Source organism: Oncorhynchus mykiss, chromosome 12 (assembly GCF_057628025.1).
Source record: "Oncorhynchus mykiss isolate SJ-2025 chromosome 12, ASM5762802v1, whole genome shotgun sequence".
Lineage (NCBI taxonomy): Eukaryota > Metazoa > Chordata > Actinopteri > Salmoniformes > Salmonidae > Oncorhynchus > Oncorhynchus mykiss.
The window spans coordinates 76,663,278-76,678,388 of record NC_143033.1 but is presented as its reverse complement, the minus strand read 5'-3'; the positions used below and the strand labels follow the sequence as shown (position 1 = coordinate 76,678,388).

General features: G+C 40.9%; 1 protein-coding gene across 4 annotated transcripts in view; it reads left to right on the top strand.

Annotated features, from left to right (window-relative positions):
• Window positions 1-613: 613 nt before the first annotated feature.
• LOC110538282 (protein shisa-9B) overlaps window positions 614-15,111 on the top strand; it is a 46,225-nt gene continuing 31,727 nt past the window's right edge. The window contains exons 1-3 of one of the 4 annotated variants that reach the window (XM_090193364.1): window positions 614-931; window positions 1,300-1,361; window positions 10,483-10,598. In XM_090193364.1, the coding sequence (XP_090049490.1) occupies window positions 10,499-10,598 (100 nt within the window). In that variant the 5' untranslated portion in view covers window positions 614-931; window positions 1,300-1,361; window positions 10,483-10,498. Of the gene's footprint in view, window positions 932-1,299; window positions 1,362-7,370; window positions 8,508-10,482; window positions 10,599-15,111 lie in introns of those variants that run through there. The other 3 variants (XM_090193363.1, XM_090193362.1, XM_021625000.3) reach the window with 3 other exon arrangements.

Genomic DNA, 15,111 nt, shown 5'->3' with positions numbered 1-15,111 from the left:
AATCGATATTCTGATATTCTTTGAGTTCATTTGGAAAATAGAAACTCAATAAAAACTCGTTTTCCCATGGTGCCCCAGGTTAATGAGTTGATAATTGCTTGATTCAGTTAATCACGCAATTAGAAACTTTAATCATTCGATGAACAACAGTCGTCACATTAACTAACACAATGTCACAACATATACTTGAGAAAAAGTAATGCTCTAGGGGCGCTATTTCATTTTTGGATAAAAAACGTTCCCGTTTTAAGCGCGATATTTTGTCACGAAAAGATGCTCGACTATGCATATTCTTGACAGTTTTGGAAAGAAAACACTCTGAAGTTTCAGAATCTGCAAAGATTTTGTCTGTAAGTGCCCCAGAACTCATTCTACAGGCGAAACCAAGATGATGCATCACCCAGGAATTAGCAGAATTTCTGAAGCTCTGTTTTCCATTCTCTCCTTATATGGCTGTGATTGCGCAAGGAATGAGCCTACACTTTCTGTCGTTCGCCCAAGGTCTTAGCAGCATTGTGACGTATTTGTAGGCATATCATTGGAAGATTGGCCATAAGAGACTACATTTTCCAGAGGTCCGCCCGGTGTCCTTTGTCTAAATTTGTGCGTAATCTTCAGGTGCGGGCATTTTCTCCTGGGATTCAGGAGAGAAAGCATGTGTCCAAGAATGATGTATCAATGAAGAGATATGTGAAAAACACCTTGAGGATTGATTCTAAACAACGTTTGCCATGTTTTCAGTCGATATTATGGAGTTAATTTGGAAAAAAGTTTGCGTTTTGAGGACTGAATTTATGGATTTTTTTTGGTAGCCAAATGTGATGTATAAAACGGAGCTATTTCTAATACACAAGGAATCTTTTTGGAAAAACTGAGCATCTGCTATCTAACTGAGAGTATCCTCATTGAAAACATCAGAAGTTCTTCAAAGGTAAATGATTTTATTTGAAGGCTTTTATGTTTTTGTTAATGTTGCGTGCTGGATGCTAACGCTAATGCTAACGCTAAATGCTAACGCGAAATGCTAACTCTAGCTAGCTACTTTTACACAAATGATTGTTTTCCTATGGTTGAGAAGCATATTTTGAAAATCTGAGATGACAGTGTTGTTTACAAAAGGCTAAGCTTGAGAGATGGCATATTTATTTCATTTCATTTGCGATTTTCATAAATAGTTAACGTTGTGTTATGCTAATGAGCTTGCTGATAGATTTACACAATCCTGGATACAGGGTTTTTTTCATAGCTAAACGTGACGCAGAAAACGGAGCGATTTGTCCTAAACAAATAATCTTTCAGGAAAAACTGAATATTTGCTATCTGAGAGTCTCCTCATTGAAAACATTTGAAGTTCTTCAAAGGTAAATGATTTTTTTGAATGCTTTTCTGTTTTTTTGTGTAAATGTTGCCAGCTGAATGCTAATGCTAAATGCTACGTTAGCCATCAATACTGTTACACAAATGCTTGTTTTGCAATGGTTGAGAAGCATATTTTGAAAATCTGAGATGACAGTGTTGTTAACAAAAGGCTAAGCTTGAGAGCTAGCATATTTATTTCATTTCATTTGCGATTTTCATGAATAGTTAACGTTGCGTTATGGTAATGAGCTTGAGTCTGTATTCACGAACCCGGATCCGGGATGGGGAGATCAGAAAGGTTAATAGAAAATGACTCAAGTAAAAGTGAAAGTCACCCAGTAAAATACTACTTGAGTAAAAGTCTAAAAGTATTTGGTTTTAAATATACTTAAGTATCAAAAGTAAATGTAATTGCTCTACTATACTTACGTATCAAAAGTCAAATTAAAAGTATAAATAATTAAAAATTCCTTATATTAACCCTTGTGTAGTCTTAACATTCTGTCTACTCCCCTTGTCCTAAGGGTAAAAAATGACCCACCTTAACTAAACCCCTAAAATAAAGAAGCTTAATTGAATTTTAAACCCCCTATTTTGCATGAAGAAACAACCTGTCATTCATCCCAAACTTTGTGAATATCTTGGTTTTCCCTCTTCACAATGCAGAAAGACTGTATTTAATCAGTGGACACCACACATTTGTTTTACAACACACCTGTCATAATTGCTTTCTTTACTCAAGTAGAGGTTTATTATTATTATTATTATTGCTAAAGGTACTGCATAGGTGTAAACAGACATTTTTTTTAGCAAGCGATAGCACTTCTATAGCCTAAGAAAGTAGCAGAAATGTTTAAAAAGTAGTTTTGAATGCATTTTATTGAAGGGAAACAATAACAGTCTTGAACTTTTTGAGCAACATGTTCTTCTATACTGTACAATCAGGAAATCAACTACAAAATACTAGTCTTCTCCCATTTTATTAACCATTTCCCCCACCGACAAGGTGTATAAACAACAACAATAAATAAGAATAAGATAAGATAATAGATACAAAACTAAAACGTGAAGAACATAAATCAATCAACTCTAATTAGAACATGTAGGACAGTATGCAGTGTGTGTGCATGGACTTTACAGATGTACAGTGGGGCAAAAAAGTATTTAGTCAGCCACCAATTGTGCAAGTTCTCCCACTTAAAAAGATGAGAGAGGCCTGTAATTTTCATCATAGGTACACTTCAACTATGACAGACAAAATGAGAAAATAAAATCCAGAAAATCACATTGTAAGATTTTTAATTAATTTATTTGCAAATTATAGTGGAAAATAAGTATTTGGTCACCTACAAACAAGCAAGATTTCTGGCTCTCACAGACCTGTAACTTCTTCTTTAAGAGGCTCCTCTGTCCTCTACTCGTTACCTGTATTAATGGCACCTGTTTGAACTTATTATCAGTATAAAAGACACCTGTCCACAACCTCAAACAGTCACACTCCGAACTCCACTATGGCCAAGACCAAAGAGCTGTCAAAGGACACCAGAAACAAAATTGTAGACCTGCACCAGGCTGGGAAGACTGAATCTGCAATAGGTAAGCAGCTTGGTTTGAAGAAATCAACTGTGGGAGCAATTATTAGGAAATGGAAGACACTGATAATGTCCCTCGATCTGGGGCTCCACACAAGATCTCACCCCGTGGGGTCAAAATGATCACAAGAACGGTGAGCAAAAATCCCAGAACCACACGGGGGGACCTAGTGAATGACCTGCAGAGAGCTGGGACCAAAGTAGTAACAAAGCCTAACATCAGTAACCCACTACGCCGCCAGGGACTCAAATCCTGCAGTGCCAGATGTGTCCCCCTGCTTAAGCCAGTACATGTCCAGGCCCGTCTGAAGTTTGCTAGAGAGCATTTGGATGATCCAGAAGAAGATTGGGAGAATGTCATATGGTCAGATGAAACCAAAATAGAACATTTTGGTAATAACTGAACTCGTCGTGTTTGGAGGACAAAGAATGCTGAGTTGCATGCAAAGAACACCATACCTACTGTGAAGCATGGGGGTGGAAACATCATGCTTTGGGGCTGTTTTTCTGCAAATGGACGAGGACGACTGATCCGTGTAAAGGAAATAATGAATGGGGCCATGTATCGTGAGATTTTGAGTGAAAACCTCCTTCCATCAGCAAGGGCATTGAAGATGAAACGTGGCTGGGTCTTTCAGCATGACAATGATCCCAAACACACCGTCCGGGCAACAAAGGAGTGGCTTCGTAAGAAGCATTTCAAGGTCCTGGAGTGGCCTAGCCAGTCTCCAGATCTCAACCCCATAGAAAATCTTTGGAGGGAGTTGAAAGTCCGTGTTGCCCAACAACAGCCCCAAAACATCACTGCTCTAGAGGAGATCTGCATGGAGGAATGGGCCAAAATACCAGCAACAGTGTGTGAAAACCTTGTGAAGACTTACAGAAAAAATTTGACCTCTGTCATTGCCAACAAAGGGTATATAACAAAGTATTGAGATAAACTTTTGTTATGACCAAATACTTATTTTCCACCATAATTTGCAAATAAATTCATTAACAATCCTACAATGTGATTTTCTGGATTTTCTTTTCTCATTTAATCTGTCATAATTGAAGTGTACCTATGATGAAAATTACAGGCCTCTCTCATCTTTTTAAGTGGGAGAACTTGCACAGTTGGTGGCTGACTAAATACTTTTTTGCCCCACTGTATTTCTCACATGTGCAGCACATAGTGTTTGTTTTACAGTCCTTCTTTGGGGGCAGAATTGGCATCTCCTCCTCTTGCCTGCCCCAGCTGCAGCCTCAGGTGGATCAGGACAAGATTCAGCCCCCTGAACAGCTTTCACAAGTGGTGGTGGTGGGGGTGAAGGCAAACTTTGATGAGAAGGCCTCTCTCCCCCTTGTTTCGAGGAGTGCAGAGGGGAGCTCAGGCTTGTTCTTTCTAACTGTGCCAACCATGGTGATCTTCCTCTTCAGGAGCTGCTGGCTGAGTTCATAAGAGGTGAAGAAATTGTCACATGACATTGTGCCCCCTCAGTCCATCTGTCACATCAAGTACAACCCTCATCCTCTGGTTCTTCTCCGGGCCTCCACTGGTCGGCTTCCCTGTGTAGACTTGCATCTTCCAAGCGTAGCTGGATTGTGCGTCACAGGCCACCCATGTCTTGATGCCATACTTTGCTGGCTTGCTGAGCATATACTGCCGGAAAGGACAGCAACCTTTGGGCAAAAGAGATTACTATCAGTAATTAGTATCAGTGTCACAGAAAACAATCACATAAATCAATGATATCACAGCAATACATATTAACATTTACACTGAATATCACTTACATTACAGGTATGAAAATAAAAATGTACCTCTGAATGGAACCAGTTGCTCATCCACTGTTACTTCAGGCCCAGGGTTGTAGAGGTATGGCAGATGCTCCACCCACTTCTCCCAGACCTCTCTTATGGCTCCACCCACTTCTCCCAGACCTCTCTTATGGCTCCACCCACTTCTCCCAGACCTCTCTTATGGCTCCACCCACTTCTCCAAGACCTCTCTTATGGCTCCACCCACTCCTCCCAGACCTCTCTTATGGCTCCACCCACTTCTCCCAGACCTCTCATGGCTCCACCCACTCCTCCCAGACCTCTCTTATGGCCGCCAGTTTGTCTCTCACACGTCTTGCAGGTCTTGACACATGGTTATCAAATTGTAGCATTCTTGAGAAAGTGTGAAAGACTTTCTGTGGCATCGTGGCACGGAAAATTGCCCTTCCACTCTCTGTATCCCAGAGACTACATGTAGCCTCGCCTCGGGACCTATACACACCCGCTAAGATTAGCAGCCCTATGTAAGCAGGCAGGGCAATCTCTTCCATCCTTTTCCAGTTGTCTCCATGAAACTCTCCAAATGTGTCATCTCCAGGATGATTTTTTCGATGGCTGGTGTGATGAACATGTAGAATGTTGAGGCGATGTTATGGACATGGGCAACTGCATGTCTTGTGGGCCCTGGGGTCGTCCTTATGACATTTTGTGCTCCCATCCTGCCCTGGTTGTCATATGATGACAAGGACCATATTATTTTGCTGTTCTTTGACAAAAAATGTCTCTCTTTCAGCTTGGGTGATTTCTTCTTCATCTGAAGATGATGCATCGTGCTCTGGGTTGTATTATTCCCCGTCTTCTTCTTCATATACCTCCTCCTCCTCTTCTAAATCATTGTTCTCTTGTTCCTCCTGGACATCTGAAAAAATCAGATATATGACCTGTTGGCCACTGAAACGTGCACTCGTGGCTTCAGCAGAGAGAACTGTGGGGACTGTCATCTGCAGCACCTTTATCGACCCCCCATTAGTAAACAATGCTTTCAAGAAATGCTTATTTTGTCTGAAATGTTGTTTATTTTGTCTGAAAATATTTTTACTTTGTCTGTGAACTTCAGTCGTGTGGGGTCGTGGAGGGGAGATGCTGCACCTGTGTGTGTGTGTGTGTGTGTGTGTGTGTGTGTGTGTGTGTGTATGTGTATGTGTGTGTGTGGTTTTTGTGGTCAAAAATGACCCTAAGACAATCTTTGTACCCTGGTGGTGTACAGCTTTCATGGAAATATGGACAAAGGCGATGTTTCACTTTTTCTAATGTTGGGGTCACTCTAGGAAGATTCATCCAATTTCCAGTTGAAAAAAAATAATTTAGGGGGTTTTCTCTGCTGTTATACATAGTGGCGGGCCATTGTTTACCCTTAAGAAGGGTTAATCAAACCAGACCGTACCATTTTCTTTCTTTTTTTCATTTAAGGATAGCCAGGGGCACACTCCAACACTCAGACATAATTTACAAATGAAGCTTGTGTTTAGTGAGTCTGCCAGATTAGATGCAGTTCTCTTAATAAGTCTGTGAATTTGACCATTTTCCTGTCCTGCTGAGCGTGCAAAATGTAACAAATACTTTTGGGTGTCAGGGAAAATGTATGAAGTAAAAAAGTGCATTATTTTCTTTAGGAATGAAATGAAGTAAAAGTAAAAGTTGTCAAAAAATATAAATAGTAAAGTAAGGTACAGATACCAGCAAAAACTACTTAAGTATTTCAAGTATTTTTACTTAAGTACTTTACACCACTGCATTTTGAAATTCTGAATGTATTGTATCTCCCATGATTGTACCACACACAAAATAGCATGATCATGCAATTATTTATTTTGGACTTTTACTGTGAGTGTTGAAACCTCTGAAGCACTTTAATGTTGAAAACATCTCCCTAGTCTAAAACTCCTATTGGATTCCAATCAAATAAAAACTATTGGAACCAGTCCAAATGGACCCCTATAGGATTCTATGGGAATACAATCCTATAGGATAGGTTCTAAAATCTGCTAGGATTTACTTTTGGATTGTAATAGGATTTTTCTATTGGAAACCTTTAGGATTTTTTTACTAAATCAAATCAAATCAAATTTATTTATATAGCCCTTCGTACATCAGCTGATATCTCAAAGTGCTGTACAGAAACCCAGCCTAAAACCCCAAACAGCAAGCAATGCAGGTGTAGGAGCACGGGGAGTTGTTCTCAATAATCAAGTCTTACAGAAATAATGATATGTACCACACCCTTTTGTGTGTGGTACAATCAAGGGATATACATTCAAATTCCAAAATGTAGAGGTATACAAATCAAATGCATTAGTCTGACGAATTGTATTGATTATGCATATTTTATCACCTCAAATGACAATACAGTTACAGCACTACAATGACAAAGGTCACAACAATACTAATCACACCTTGTTTGCTTGGGCTATATCCTTTTTTCATAGTTGTGGCCTATTGAACAATACATAATGATACAAATAAGGTGCAATATATCGGCCACAAATAGCAGTCAAATACAACATGCATGAAATCACATTTGACTTGACAGACAACAGCAGCATTGCAACTCTATCATTTAAATGCACCCTGCGACTTCTTAGGCATATAAATAAATAAATATTCGGACAGTATTGTATTGTCTGAATACAGTATATATTTTTATATAGCCTGCAGTAGGCTACTATGAAAAAAATGAAATCTGAGCATGAGCATGTTGTTCTGTATATAAACAACAGATTGCATACATCAGATCTCTCTCTTTCTGCCTGTCTCTCTCCCACCTACCACAAGTGTCTCCACCTCCTTTTCCTTCCCCACTCTCCCACTCTCTCGGTAATTGGTTCGGTAATATTCCTACTGCCTGGAGTGAACTACCAATAAGGACTCCGACTATCAACGGAGGATGTCTGTGGCGCAGCGCAGAGAAATTGTCTAAACCTATTCAAGATACCTGTAGCAACTGTAAAAGTGTTGTTGTCGCATCGGTGTAAAGATCTCATCATTTTTTTTAAAATAAGCAATTGGAACAGATATAACATTTACACACATTCCCATACAACATCACCGTGCGCTGATGGACAATTACGCGCAGAAGTTGCGTTGCGTAATCATGATAATCATCGCGGATGGCTGTGTTTCATGTTCTTGGATTATGCGTACAAGCTTGTTATGATACCTGGTCATCGCCTTTCCTTCGTCTACAGTGGAGAAGAAAAGTAACAAAGGGACGCACATGATGAGAAGCGCGGGGTTGTTGCTTGGCTACTTTTTGTTGAAAGTTCTTGTATGCGACGCGGAGGGGGAGCCAGGGCAGAAGCTAGACGGCTTTATTATGGTACAAACGGGTACCAACGAGTCAAAATTGAACGTAAAGAATAGCGTTTCGGAGAGTCCGCATACTGAGGACAGGTGCCGGGGTTATTACGATGTGATGGGCCAGTGGGATCCGCCGTTTGTGTGCCAGACCGGCAGTTACCTGTATTGTTGCGGGACCTGTGGCTTCAGATTCTGCTGTGAGTTTACAAGCTCGCGGCTGGACCAGACCACCTGCAAAAACTATGACACCCCGCCGTGGATGATGACAGGCAGACCCCCGCCTAAGAAAAAAGACCCCACTCATGACCCCACAAAAGATAAAACAAACTTAATTGTGTATATAATATGTGGAGTTGTTGCCATAATGGCCCTCGTTGGGATTTTCACAAAACTTGGACTTGAAAAGGCGCACCGTCCACACAGAGAAAACATGTCAAGGTGTGTGTACAGTAAACAACATCAGCAGTCCCTGTGCGCAATGCAGTAACAACTTTGGATAGCCTAAATGAATGCAGGAATTTAACTTTTATTTGGGTGTCAGACGTTTCTTTAAAATATTTAGATGCATTAAAGATGCTGTGTTGTTATAATAGATGATAACCCACTGGACACAGACGTCAGTTCAACTTCTAGTTTCGATTTACATTTGGTTGAAATCAGCAACAAAAATCAACAAAACATTTCGGTGAAAAGTTGGGTGAAATAAATATGACATTTCCTTACCTTGATGACTTTTTTCAAATCCAGTCATTTTTCCCACATCACATAGATTTGTTGGTTGAAATCAAATCAAATCAAATTGTATTGGTCACATACACATGGAAACAACATTGATTCATGATCCAATATGTTTTTGCCTAGTGGGAAGTGTTAAAATATAGAATAAATATGCATGATCAGTCAGTTCTTCTGACCACAATTTGATTGGCAATCATAGGCAATACCTATGCAGCCTACTATATTTTATTTGTGAGTGACTGTGAATACCTGTCCAATTGGCTGATGTCTTGAGATTCCTTCAAAATGCCATACTTTTCATTCTGAAGGATTGAGAACTCTATACTGAATAATAATGAGCTCACTACGTCCTGGTAAAACCAGATGTGTTGTAGGTAGTAGTCTGTGATGAGCCATGCTCACTACGTCCTGGTAAAACCAGATGTGTTGTAGGGAATAGTGTGTGATGAGCCATGCTCACTACGTCCTGGTAAAACCAGATGTGTTGTAGGTAATAGTGTGTGATGAGCCATGCTCACTACGTCCTGGTAAAACCAGATGCGTTGTAGGTAGTAGTCTGTGATGAGCCATGCTCACTATGTCCTGGTAAAACCAGAGGCATTGTAGGTAGTAGTCTGTGATGAGCCATGCTCACTACGTCCTGGTAAAACCAGATGTGTTGTAGGGAGTAGTGTGTGGTGAGCCATGCTCACTACGTCCTGGTAAAACCAGATGTGTTGTAGGTAGTAGTCTGTGATAAGCCATGCTCACTACGTCCTGGTAAAACCAGATGTGTTGTAGGTAATAGTGTGTGATGAGCCATGCTCACTACGTCCTGGTAAAACCAGATGCGTTGTAGGTAGTAGTCTGTGATGAGCCATGCTCACTACGTCCTGGTAAAACCAGAGGCGTTGTAGGTAGTAGTCTGTGATGAGCCATGCTCACTACGTCCTGGTAAAACCAGATGTGTTGTAGGTAATAGTGTGTGATGAGCCATGCTCTCATCTCCCTTGATGTCATCTACCAACATGGTGCCATTAAAAGCCACTTTTTTACTCCATTACACCTGCAATTGTTTTTAATTATCTCACTGCCCTAGATTTCAGCATTTTAATTAGCTTCATTGTTCTTTTTTGGGGGAAGCAAACTTAAGGTTCACTTCCCCCAAAAACTGGTTGATTCAATGTTGTTTCCATGTCATTTCAACAAAAAGATTCAATGTGAGGACTTTAATTTCACGTTTAACTTACGTTAATTGACAACTCAACCAAAAGTAAATCAAAATTAGACGTTGAACTGACGTCTGTGCTCAGTGGGTTTCCTTTGTCTCAACATGCCTTGTGATCCCTATTGTGATTTGTCATATTTCTCAACTATATTATCAATGCACAAAGGAAGGTGATCCCACTTAACCCAATATAGCATAAATGGTACTGTGCATATCAATGAAACCCCTTTGAGCATATGATAATTGTCATTGTTAGTTCATCTACAAGCATGAGAGTAATTTATTTGATTTAATCTACATTATTCAAACATTAAGACCTGTAAGGATTTCCGATAAATATCAGATATATATTGAGGTTTACAGCGTTTGAGCTGCTGTAATTTTGCTAGATTTCGTAGCTATTTTGATTTCCATGTCATGCTTTATTATTGAGTGAACCAGCTGATTGAGGTGTTTGTGTTTTGCCAGGGCTCTAGCTCAGGTGATGCGCCAGCCTGGTCCAGGAGAACACTCAGAAGACATTGGAGTGCATGGACAGCACTATGACAACATGCAAGCCAACAGGGTACCTGCGAACAGTCTCCGTAAGTCGGCCCCTTCCATCCAATGTCTCATTTCATAGAGAATAGCCACCATAACAATAGTTTGATACACATTGGAAAGTACAACTAATGGTAAGATGCATTGTGTATTATGTGAAGTTCTGCAATGAATTGGGTATGGTCATGATTGAGATACAGAGATGGTATAAACAGGATGCCATCTGCAGATGCCTGAGGGTCTGACTGCTGTGATCAGACAAATCATGCACAGTCTTTACCTCAGTACACACACACACACACACACACAATGTTTCAAACAGCCACCACCAGTAAACCTTATCACGCAAGAGAACGTTGACATTTTTATTTTCATCAATTCTATGCTGGAGTCCTATTGGAGTGCCCAACAGTCTCCGATTGGTCTTTGTGGTTGTAGTGAGGCAGCTGTGAAATTCAAAAGGCTTTCTTCACCACCACCCTTTGCCTTCCTGGCTCGCCTGATTTAGCTGCTCCAGAAAAGAGAGTTGTGAAAGAAGTCCATTTTGGAGAGTCCTGTGAGCTGCTGAAGCAATTACTCACAGCCTCAGTAATCATTTAACACACTGGGATAATTATCATCATCAACCGCCGCTGACTAACAGGAGTATAAGTCTTGTGCTGCTCTCCATCTCTTACAACTGGCTCTTTCTTTCTCATCCCTCTCTTTTTAGTCTCTCCCAAACAGGCAGGCACACATCTATACACAGACCCGCAAGAATTCACTCACACACACACACACACACACACACACACACACACACACACACACACACACACACACACACACACACACACACACACACACACACACACACACACACACACACACACACATGGATGATGCAGGATGTATTATTTTATTATGGATTGCATGTCTCAGGCTGCCAGTTGCAATCACACAGGCTAGGCTTTAGTCACTAATGGCAATGGACAGACTTTTCCCCATTTGCTTGTTTGGAAGTGATTGTAACGCATGCCGTCTGTTGTTGGAGAGAAGTAAAATGACATGTTTACTTGTGGTAGGGCATTTTTCATGCTGAAAAGGAGTGTCAATGTATGACATGAAAAACATGCTGTTTGTTTGTGTGAGACGGACAAATTGGACTTGGAGAGAATGATAATGGGAATACTAGTTTTATGTTGACGTCATAAGCATATGGCAGCAGTGTGTTTTTTTTGTTTGTTGTCAAAAACTGAAGTGGATGAGGCAGCTCTGGGTCAAGAGCCTCCACTTAGATTCTTGAGTGTAGCTGAATGTAGCTTCCACTGATAATTGAAGCTTGTAGCTTGTATTCACGTGAAGAGCTGGCATATTTCTCTCCCATCCCTTGGGTAGGAATTACCAAAGGGATTGGAGACCCAGTTCTGCAATCAGGTGGGCTGCATGGACACACATTGGCATTGTCTCTCCTCACAGTATTGGGAAGGATCCATACGTTTTCACACAATAGCACTGTGGATTGGAGAGGGTAGATGAGTGGAGAGGTGGGTTCTGGGTAATCTCTTCCTTTGTCAGTGGCCCTCCCACCTCCTCCTAGCACAACACTATATCTCTTAGTCCATCACAACAAGTTGAAGCAACAAGGACCTCTTCAATCTCCACTGTGTTGGCACACAAAAGGGATGTGTAATTTAGTGTGACAGAGCTTTTCAGGTGTCCTTAGAAGGCCAGGGATTGGGTGAAAGCAGTGTGTGATTCCACTAGAATTCAAAACACTGTTTTTTATTGGTTTGGCATAATGTGGGCATTATGGAATCAGAAGGAGCAGTTGATCACTATTAAGGTGTGCGCTGTATTGGAACAGAGGTAGTGTTGTTTAGTTAAGCTAACTGGGACCCTTATTCAATAAAGTGGGATGACAGCACAGGTTTCTTTGAGTAGCTATTCACACCCGTTCCCACACTGACTGTTCTCTTGTAAAATATCTCACAGGCAGAGCAGTGTCTTGCTGTTTCATGAGAAGATGTGATGGGTTATTGTATCAGTGTGAATAGCCTCATCCAGTGAGCTCCCTGTTGAAGATGTGGAGAGGCGCAGGGAGGTGTGTGAGGGGAGACACCCAGGTGTTGTGCTGTTAAAGAGCTGACTCCATCTCCATGCAGGCTGAGCGGTAATAACCCAGAGAGTGGGGTGTGTGACTGTGCTGGGAGCAGGGCCATTTCATAGAGCACTGGGACTAAAAAAAACTTTACATTACTGAGGTTCTCCAATCTGAAATACCATTAAAGTGCTTAAAGTCGCTCGTGCTGAGTCTGACTGGTGGCAGGCACATACTCTCAGGCAGCAACACAGTGTGTGATTGTTTTGAATGAGGTAACCCACTGTGTGCAGCTTAGTAGACAGACATCAAGTCAGGAAATTGACAGAGCTTTTTATGGTAGCATGGTATCTCAGCAAGACTAGTAAGAAACCTCAGCCACTAGACTAGAGAGCATAATCAGGGTTGCCATAGTGGTGTAAAAAAAAGAAAAGATACAATCAGAACAAGGGAAATAATTTAATTCAAATAGATTTTCAAATTTGCCTCATGCAGCATCAATACAATCGGAATGGAATAAAACCCTTTGGGCTGAAGCGCCTGAAGAGTGTTATTCTGGTGAATGAATCTCATTATCACACATGTAAAGCAAGCACACTGCGCTAGCCGAAGCTCTCACTTAGACAGGCTATTCCACTGGATGTGAATTATGCAGGGTATCTAATCTAGTCTGAGGCTTATGTCCATACAGTGGGGCAAAAGAGTATTTAGTCACCCACCAATTGTGCAAGTTCTCCCACTTAAAGATGAGAGAGGCCTGTCATTTTCATCATAGGTACACTTCAACTATGACAGACAAAATTAGAAAATAAAATCCAGAGAATCACATTGTAGGATTTTTAATGAATTTATTTGCAAATGATGGTGGAAAATAAGTATTTGGTCAATAACAAAAGTTTATCTCAATACTTTGTTATATACCCTTTGTTGGCAATGACAGAGGTCAAACGTTTTCTGTAAGTCTTCACAAGATTTTCACACACTGTTGCTGGTATTTTGGCCCATTCCTCCATGCAGATCTCCTCTAGAGCAGTGAAGTTTTGGGGCTGTTGCTGGGCAACACGGACTTTCAACTCCCTCCAAAGATTTTCTATGGGGTTGAGATCTGGAGACTGGCTAGGCCACTCCAGGACCTTGAAATGCGTCTTACGAAGCCACTCCTTCGTTGCCCGGGCGGTGTTTCGGATCATTGTCATGCTGAAAGACCAAGCCACGTTTCATCTTCAATGCCCTTGCTGATGGAAGGAGGTTTTCACTCAAAATCTCACGATACATGGCCCCATTCATTCTTTCCTTTACACGGATCAGTCGTCCTGGTCCTTTTGCAGAAAAACAGCCCCAGAGCGTGATGTTTCCACCCCCATGCTTCACAGTGGGTAATGGTGTTCTTTGGATGCAACTCAGCATTCTTTGTCCTCCAAACACGACGAGTTGAGTTTTTACAAAAAAGTTCAATTTTGGTTTCATCTGATCATATGACATTCTCCCAATCTTCTTCTGGATCATCCAAATGCTGTCTAGCAAACTTCAGATGGGCCTGGACATGTACTGGCTTAAGCAGGAGGACACGTCTGGCACTGCAGGATTTGAGTCCCTGGCGGCGTAGTGTGTTACTGAGGGTAGGCTTTGTTACTTTGGTCCCAGCTCTCTGCAGGTCATTCACTAGGTCCCCCCGTGTGTCTTTTATACTGATAACAAGTTCAAACAGGTGCCATTAATACAGGTAGCGAGTGGAGGACAGAGGAGCCTCTTAAAGAAGAAGTTACAGGTCTGTGAGAGCCAGAAATCTTGCTTGTTTGTTGGTGACCAAATACTTATTTTCCACCATCATTTGCAAATAAATTCATTAAAAATCCTACAATGTGATTTTCTGGATTTCTTTCCCCTCATTTTGTCTGTCATAGTTGAAGTGTACTTATGATGAAAATTACAGGCCTCTCTCATCTTTTTAAGTGGGAGAACTTGCACAATTGGTGGCTGACTAAATACTTCTTTGCCCCACGGTATATGTGACACCCCATGGGATGCATTGACTACCAAAGAGGACTGTCTGTGTGTGAACTGTGTCTTGTGAGATAGTAGCGCTCTGAAGAGGTGGCAGGACAAGTAATTAGGTTAATGTGAGGCTGCATGTTTTTGAGTAACATCTCCTCCTGGGTTTTCAATCTGATGTTATATTACACAGAACACTTGCTGCATTGAGGATTCAATTGAAAGAGACTCATTAGCATGGTGAAAGGCTTACTTGTGTCAATATCAAGGTATCATTAAAAATAATAGTTTTTTTCTTGGCCTTTTTTATCTGCATATTGTGCTTTTTTGTAATTGTACAATATGATTTTAAGCAACCCACTGGGCAAAAACGGGTTGATTCAACGTTGTTTCCAAGTCATTTCAACCCAAAAATTAAAATGTAATGACATTGAATCAATGTGGAAAACTGTTTTGATTTGCAAAAAGTCATCAACATAAGGGAA